The following is a 9,243-nucleotide window of genomic DNA, read 5'->3' as shown; positions in this document are numbered from 1 at the left end:
GGCTTTAATTGTTTTTAAATAAGACTATATAAAATTAACATACAATTCAACTGAGCCAAAGCCAGTTTCATCTCACTTTTTCAAGACTATCTTTGCTTTGCTAACAATGTTACCCTTCTTCCCAATGCACATCTTAATGAAATGACACGAAATAGTTGCTTCAAAGTAGTGAGGTAAAAGCAAGTTAACTAGCTGAGGACCTTTATAATTCGCAATCTACTTAGGTCCTTAGTTGAAGTCACTAACTTCATTAGGCAAATCAGCATAAACTGGTTTTTTGGAGGTAGAAGCAGCTTGTTATTTTGTGGCCTCTTTTAATGTGCATCCTTATGGAACATCTAGAGGGCCAAGACAGACATGCCATTTAAGTCCCCCTATTGTCCCCAAGTTTTGAATGGTTGAATTTTGCTCAGTGGCTGAATTTGCTTTCCTGCCTCAAGCTGGCAAAATACATAGTAAAACAGCAAATTTTGAATAAGAAAAATTGTGAATGTCTTTGTCTGTGATATATAAACTCTATTGATACAGGGACAATTTTTGATTTGTACCCTAAAATGGGAGACCTACTACAGAGAAGAAACAAGCTGAATTACAAAAGAGTCTCGTTCTCTCTCTAAATAGAGAGGATGCTTAGACACCATTCATTTTGCTTCATTGATGGAAGCACTTTTTAAGCAGAATGCGGTTGCTTTAATCCCATTAATTACTTCTCAAAGAGCTGGTTTTACTGTAATATCCTATATATTTCTCTGTGCATTCCTAATACATTCCTAACTCAATGCAAAAAAAAAAAATTGGCTGTAAAACTCATTAGTCTTAATGATAGATACACAGCTCTGAGACTACGGGTCATATCAGACTAGAACTAAGCAGCTGCATCTCTATTTACATAAATGGAGTTACACCAGTATAGACCAAATCTTGCTTTATGCCTTAAAATGGAGTGCAAAAGCTTACTGGCAGGACAGTTTATGGAAACAGCTATTTTGAATGCTGGGGAAATGCCCATAGGAAGCTAATTCTTAATTTGTAAACAAAAAAGTATTTGACTTGAAATTGATTCCAAGAGTTAAACATAACTTGGATAGTTTTGATTAGATACACAAGGTAACTCTGAAATAACAAATTTTCAAATAAAGGAATACACTGCTAGTAAATGTTTAATGGACCCAAAACTACCTGCTGATTTTTTTTAGTAGATTACTATGAATAATTAATACATGTGACAAATTCAACAGCTTCTCTTAAAAATCTGCAAACAGCAAGTGAGACAAATATATCTTCCAAGGTCCAAATCCTGCAGCCTCACTGGGTGATCTGCAACAACCAACTTGCAGAATCTGGATTTATCTTGTTTTCTCTGAACAACTCTCACTGCTGTAAATCCCAAGTAGGATGCATGAACTGCTTATGCTAACATAATATCCACTCTAACATTTTCCCCAAACTTAAAATGAACCTAAATCCTTTCCACTTCTTTTAGAGAAGACACATTTTGGTGAGCTTTAAGAAAGATAGAAATGATGAAAAATTAGCGTGCCTCTAAACTCCCTTGCTTAGACTTAGACAGGAAATGCAAACATCTAAAGGCAATGACTAAAATCTTGCTGTACCTATTCTGGTCCTCAGTGTGGTATTAGGGGAATAAACTGCTGTCCACAAGGCTAGTTTTGTGAACCTGCCAGCCTCTACTTAATTAGCTTTCCCCATAATGGTTGCACTCAGGACTACCACCACTGAGCTGCCTTGGTCTTTCCAGTATTTATTTAGTAGCACAATACATAATATGTCGTTGGCTGGAAACTGAACAAAAGTGTTAGCTTAACTAAAGTTAACAATAAAAACATGAGGTCTTTGAGTCTGATTTTTCAAATTGCTATTGAACATTCCCTAAGGGAGAATGAATCATTAATGAAAAAATGTACCATTAACTGTGGGTCACATTCTAGTAAGTTTTTGCATGGGTACCTACAAAAATTCCCCCTTTTTTCATATCCTGTGCATGCACTCACAGGCTCTAGTGCATATTTGTGTCCTTGTGCTAGACATCTGAAGTGGCTGTGTTCCACTTCAGTCTTCACACTGGCCATTGGGTGGAGCACACATTGCACTCTCTTAGAAGTGCAACAATGGGCTGGATTCCCTCTTTCTCCTAGGCTCAGGTAGGCATTTTGTTAATGCCTTGAGCCCCATGAAACCTCCTATATGGGGACCACTCTCCTACAGCTGAAATCAATGTGTGATCACCTTTAAAAGGAAAGAGATCTTGTAGCTGGTGAACAGTGGGGGCATGTACTTGTGCGTTTTAATGCACAGTAGCCTATTTTACTGCAAATTAAAGCGGCACGTAAAAATCCATGCTAATGTGCAGTAGAATAAGCTACTACACATTAAGCATCACCTAAAAAAGAGTGTGCTTGCGCTACTGCAAATTAGCACAGCCTAATGCACATTTATTTAGTACCTCATACTGGAGACAGTAAATTTAATGTGCATTAAGAAAAGTGCATGAATGCATGTGTAGACACGCCCAGTCTGATGTGCCTTATATCCTGATCTGGCCCAGATGTTCCTCTCTCCACAAAAGAACGGCGTAAGATGAGGAAACTTAGTGAGCTTTCTCCTAAACTTATATCAGCCTGGGACTGTCTCCTACATGTACCGCTGCCTCTCTACACAATGGGAACATGGCTGCTTCTGGAGATTGTATCATTAGGGTTGCCTACAAAACCTGCCCTCCATAGACTGTGAAAGAGATGGAAGGGAAACACCAGGAAACTATGTTGAACTGATCAGTGCCACTTCTTGTCCCTGTTCCCTTCCACCCCTTTCAGCAAGGAGATCTCCATGGGTTCTCAAGTAGGTGTCACAGAATTCAGCATTCCCCCAATCCTTTACTTAACACAAAAAAAAAAATTCATTCATAGCCCCATGGAGTACAACTGAGCAGAGGAAGGGATCCTCTTTCATTTCACTGTCCAAATGCAGTTTCCTTCTCTTCCCATCAGCACCAGGAGTACGTGGTCTTTGACAGCTACCTTTGGAATCAAATAAGTAGTTTAGAAGTCATCAGCAGGGTGTAAGCTACCTTGATCATGCCAGGCACAAATCAGGGAGGAAGGAACATGGGCAGTTAAGATTTTGCCCAAGCTTCATCTGTATCCTAACTAAGAAAGGCATACAAGGAAGCTAAGAACAATGTTGGGAATAAGTCTTTAGATCTGTTTCTCTAAAGTCCCTGTATTCCCAGCCTTGATAGCTCTCATATTACATAAAGCAGCATTTCTATCCATATTGTATTATAATTAATAGGCTACTGCAAGACTTTACCAGCTCCTACTTAATAGCATTTCAGTGCCGGGAAGTAGTAGTCAGGTAATCTGGCCATGATCTACTGTATCCTCTCTAAACAGGGCTTCTAACTGCCAAGTACGTCGCCATAAAAAGATTTCAATCAATACCACTCAGCTCCTACTTTCAATTGCTCCAGGTCTGGGAAGATAAGAAGAAACAGCACCCCTTCAAATGAACAGCAAGTTGGCATGTACACAGAATATGCAGATTCAAGTGAGCAAATGGGAATTCATTATGGGCTGGTCGTGCAATCACTTAAGCACTTGAGTAACTTTACTCATGTGAATAGTCATCATTGAACTCAATGAGACTTCATGAGAAGGAAGTTACTCACTCATGTAAATGTTTAAGGCTCAGGCTCTATTTTGGTGGTTCACTTTCAACAATGTTTGATGCAAGACGATTTGGGTTTAAATGACAATATATCATACTGGGGTTGCATTTATTTTTTCAGGAGAAACTTAACCTACAGAATATTGGACTAGTGGTTCTGTCTTGCATTGGGAATGGGAAAAAAACCAACAATAAAATAAACCCTGTTTGCATGGTTCTCTGTCTGGCTTGCAGCTCAATGGGACGATTGTACTGGCTTTTTGTTTTGTTTTTTTGCAGCAAGTAAAGCTCACAAATATGAACTCAAACCAAACCTCAGTGCCTATACCTCAAGTACCCATTTTTCCAAAGTGCTAAATGAAGTTAAATCATATTGACAGCTGTTTCTCTGAATAGGTTTTACACTCTCCTAGAGCAAAGGTCATATATCAAGATTTGCAAATGCTTCTATCCTCAAATCAAAGAGGAATTAAGGATTTGAAAAGAATACTAGGTAGTCACTGATTCCACAAATCAGTAAGCCAAAGATCTACTGAAAAAGAGGTTATCAAGGACCAGATCTTGATGTAGCGTGGATTACTTCCATCAAAGTCAAAAGAACTATGATGATTAATGCCAATTTATGATCCGGACCCTAGTGTTTTCCCAGCTGTAAGTCTTACTGCTGAGAGGTTAACACTGAAGATGACAGAATGAGAAAATATTTTTATATATATATATATATTTTTTTTTTAAAGAACACTTCGCTACTAGTACATTGGTAATTTTAAAACAAATTATTTTAAAAGAGCAGCAGAACCTCTTGAGTAAACTATAGGCTCTTATAGACTCCTAGGCTACCTATTGTCCTAGAAGCTAGGTTAAAACCGTTATTTCTAAATGCTGTTTCTTAAAACATAGGGTGCAATTAGCTAAGTAAGGCTATGAGGGAGCCTGTAAGAAGTCAGTGAGTCAACACATAGTTATGGAATAACAGCAAATCAGCAATTCTAACAAAAGGTGCTTCATAAGTAAAATAAAAAACACAGGTCCTCAAACTTACTGCAGGAGGTCCCTAAGACTTATGAAACTAAACTGCTGTTATGTGGTACAGTGTTACACATACATAATTTATACATTCCAGAGGGGCAGTAAACACCGAACCCATGAAAACAGCCAACCTTAGGAAGTAATTTTGCAAGGAATATTGACTTTGATTCATGCTTCTATATCCCCAGAGTAAACCAGTTTTACTTTAAAAATAATTGTTCATTCTGCAGAATAAAATTCCCCACTCCTCCCTTCCCCAACCCCCCACCATATCTATACAGTTGAATGAGCTTTCCTCTGAAATGTTTCTACCTATTTGCCTGAAATTGTTAATCTACAAACGAGTGGCAACTCCTTTTGACTTTAAAGCACCTATTAGGGTTAAGCAGTGCCCAAAATAGGATGTGATATACAACTAATTGTGACAGAAATGGACTGCCTTTCAATTCCCACTGAAAACATCAGACAGGCCACCAAAACAAAAGTGACAGCAACAACAGAAGAAACTCTCTCATCCCTTGTTTTCCTTCTTTCCGTTCTTAAACTGGGCAGAGTGACTGAGGTTGGGTCCATAAAATAAGGTTAATAATAAACAACAGCAACAACAACAACAACAACAACAAAAGGTGTGTCAACATCTGAGGAAAAGTGGGATTGTAAGTGCAGTATTTCTTCATGTGCAGTTTTTCTACTTCATAAGATTCCCCTTTGGATGACAAGGCCTAGTGGAATGTGTGCTCTCCTCGAACAATGTGCGACGAGAACTCGTAGCGGTCCTGGCTTCGATAGCCACAGATGTTGCATTCTAATGGGTCCCGATAGCCATGGCAACCCATATGGATGGTGTACATGACATGATCTAGGAAAAGAACTCGACAGTGCTCACACTTGAAGGCCCTAATCTGCTCCCCTTCTCCATTGAAGACCTTATAGATATCCTTTAAAGAGCCCTTTGAAGCTTTTGTGGCATCCAAAGCCTTGGTGTCCTCCTTCATATAAGCTGGGCTTTGCTTCCTCTTGGGATTTAAGGCAGAGTTTCCTTGGTAGGACTGGCGATCTTCATGGCTGCTTTCTGAGTCAGTAGAATCTGGGCAGCTATTGCTGGGGGATCCCTCTCTTTCCTGGGGTCGACTCTTTGGTCTGATGAGGGAGATAGGGACATCCATGTTGTTTTCGTGACTGTCAGCTGTTTCCCTGCTAGTGGGCCTTTCTATCCTACTAGGATGATAGACCTGAGCATAAGCTGAGCTGATGACTGGGGCCACCTCAGCAATTGTGCTTGGTGTGTGTTGCATCAGGGGGTGAAGTGCCTCAGCTCCAAGGTAGGTGATTGCATTGTTGATGGCTTGGTCCATCATGTGAGACTGCATCAGCTCAGCCTCCTTCTCGTAGGACAAGTTCATATCAAAGTGAATTTCTGGATAGCCAAATCTCATGAGCTTTTCACCTAAAGGACAAGAACAAAATAAATAAAAATAAAAAGTTATCTAGGGGCTCAATTACACACACACCAACCCTTCCCCCCACCCCCCCAAAAAACCCCAAAATATGTATTTCTAAGGGAAAAAATCACTAGTAGGCATAAGGACAGTATCAAAGCCCTCTGCCCGGATAGGTCTATATATAGCATGGATTGGCACCCTCACTAGAGATAATCTTGACACAACTCAAAATAAGCCTACTACTGGCACAAGTTCTAAACTTTCTGGAAACCTTCAGGTGATATTTCTTGTTAGGAACGAGGAAAAAGGGCGAACATTCCTCATCAGGTGGTTATATTGTAGTTCCATCTGTCTCAATAGAACTACTCTAGTTTACACCACATGACAATCAGTCCAAGAAGTACTTTCTTTTTCAACATACACTCCAAAGATCTGATTTTCTATGATGCTGAGACCCTATGTGAGGCACCTAACATAGCAATACCTCACAATAGGGCTCCACTGAGGAAGCAGTCTAAGAAGGGATGCAAGACCTGCAGGCCTGCAAGCATACTGATCCACTAGATAGCACAAGGAATGCGAAGCATCTGCTCCACACACCAACTTCAGTAATGGATACAAGTGAGACTTAGGAGAAGCCACAAATCCTGGTGTGTGAGGCTGAAGTTTGCATTTTCATTCACATAAAGCCCAATGATTCAGGGGAATTTAAATGTCACAATCTGTACATATTAGAAAATAAGTTAACAGAATCATGTATTCACTTAGGCTAGGGACAGACATTACACATAAACCTGTTTAAGTGATCAGAAACTGGTTTAAACCTGTAACAGAACAGATGTTCAGTGCATATAAACCAGTCTGAAAATGGCTGAAACCGGTTTGAGATAAACCTGGTTGACCAGTTGAACCTTCACTTTGAGAAGATTCTTCAGCAATGGATGACCCCGCTCCACCCGAAGAGGACTCCCGCATTGAGACTCTATATGGACTGAGACACTTTCCTTCGAACCACTTCCACCATTGCGGACCATTGTAACGGATTTGTGTGTATCTATCTTCTTTCTCTCTCAGCGTCACGAGCCCCCTCTGTATGACAGACAGCCCTCATAACCAATCAGTGGCAAGGGGCAGGGGCTGACAGCCCTTGTAGCCAATCAGCAATGAGAGGTGGGTACACCAGGGCCCCTCAGCCAGAGGTGCAGCCACAATAAGCTCTTGAAAATGGCAGATGGACCTATAATCTATTTGTGAAATCAGACAGCTGCCTCCTCAAGTTTGGTAGATCTCTAATCATTAGGCTAGAATGATTAAAGCAAGCCACTTTCTGAAGTCTGGCACATGATGGAGAGATATAAGTAGGATAACACATGATGACCGACTCCCTAGCCCAAATGAAAAGATACACATTTATAGCTGGGTAGAATGGGGGCAGCCGTCAAACAATCTAGCATGTAGCTTGAATTCATGCCCTTAGGTCAGGGGTGGGCAAGATGCGGCCCACCAGGCCATTCTATCTGTCCCGCGGGGCTCCTAAAACATTTAGAAAATTAATATTTATCTTCCCCTCGCTGCCTGTCATGCGGCCCTTGATGGCTTGCCAAAACTCATTAAGCAGCCCTCTGCCCAAAATAATTGCCTGCCCCTGCCTTAGGTCTATAACAGGATATCTTACTTGCTTTGCCACCACTAACTGTAAAACCAGAACACCATACTGGTGAATTAGGTAAAGGTTGAGAACTACTGTTATACATAATTGTATTAAATAATTATTAATAGTTTTAAGTTGCCATGGGATGGATTTTAGAAACTAATTTTGGCTTGCTCTCACTCTCATTGTATTTTCTGTCAGAAACATACCTCAGTACTGAAAATAGGGAGTCACTAACTTCACTATTTTGACTTCCTTATAACTTAAAAACCTCAACATTTTCTTTTAAATTTTAGCAAATGTACTTGGAAAAAATGTTGAAACCAAACACACTATGAACTACGTTCTTCTGAATGCTATCAGTACGTGTCAATAGAATACCCATTCCACATTTTTTCACTGAATATGCTATTTAATGCCTGATATTCCATGTACAAGCCTAATATGAAGGATGATGTGAAGCATCCAACTGACTTTAGTGGTACTACATCTGTTTCTGATCAGGCCAGTAGCACTTGGTCCTGACTGGTTAAGGAGGAATGTGACCAGTTAGTTTTACCTGAAAAGCAACAACATACATGCTTGGAAATGAATTCTGGCAAATGCACCCTGTTTCAAAAAATCATTAGTTAACAGTGATAGAGTTAGATTGTGCACATATTGAATTATTCAAGGCTGCAGGAAAGACAAACCCAAAGCATGTAGTAAAAACAAAATGATAACATTTTCTATGAAGAGCTGCAGGTGATAAATGGAAGACCCATTTATTGCTCAAGGGTCATGGTCTAAGTGTTATTGGATTATGTACCTTATATTATGCTGCCCCATGGCTACCTATTTTTTTATTCCTACAATTTACTAAGCAGAAGGAAAAACAAGGGAGGAAAATGTCCCATTTGTTAAACATAGATGTCAGAGGAAAATAGGATGATAAGAGTGAAATTGCAAGAACATCATGACCACAGGGAAGTCTCTTTTTTGGTGTTACCTAAACATGATTTTCTAGACTGATATTAGAGCCATAAGCTGAAAGCCTTGCTATCTATGATGATTATCTTAGAGGCAAAGATTTTTTCTGATAACTTATTGGACCAACTGTGTAGTTGGAAGATCTATTGGACAAGCTATTTCAGAGTGACTAGGTCTTTAATGGGAGTTAGATCTAGCCTTGTTGATTGTTACTTCTACGGCTGTGCAAAGCTTTGGGTGGTGATTCGATTTGGAGGAGGTTTGGCCCAATTCGGTGGCTGAATCTCTAAATCCAAATTGCATCAGGGGACCAATTTAAAAGTCTGAATCAATTCAAGGCTCCCACAACCTTTGGAAAATATTCGGAGAACTTTGATGATTCAGGCAGTCCCCGGGTGGCTGCAGCAGGGAGATGCAGCTGACTCTGAGCTGGTAAGTATTAGGGGTGGGGAGGGGACCATGGGG

General features: G+C 40.1%; 1 protein-coding gene across 2 annotated transcripts in view; it reads right to left on the bottom strand.

Moving 5' to 3' along the window:
- Nucleotides 1–4,482: 4,482 nt before the first annotated feature.
- The window catches only part of IKZF2 (IKAROS family zinc finger 2), a 67,609-nt gene continuing 62,848 nt past the window's right edge, over nt 4,483–9,243 (bottom strand). For both annotated transcript variants that reach the window (XM_025202489.1, XM_025202490.1), the window contains one exon: nt 4,483–6,163. In XM_025202489.1, coding sequence (XP_025058274.1) covers nt 5,439–6,163 — 725 coding nt within the window. In that variant the 3' untranslated portion in view covers nt 4,483–5,438. The remainder of the gene's footprint in view (nt 6,164–9,243) is intronic.

The sequence above is a fragment of the Alligator sinensis genome, unplaced genomic scaffold, assembly GCF_000455745.1.
Source record: "Alligator sinensis unplaced genomic scaffold, ASM45574v1 scaffold730_1, whole genome shotgun sequence".
In the NCBI taxonomy this organism is placed as follows: Eukaryota; Metazoa; Chordata; order Crocodylia; family Alligatoridae; genus Alligator; species Alligator sinensis.
This window is presented reverse-complemented; position numbering and strand designations above follow the sequence as displayed.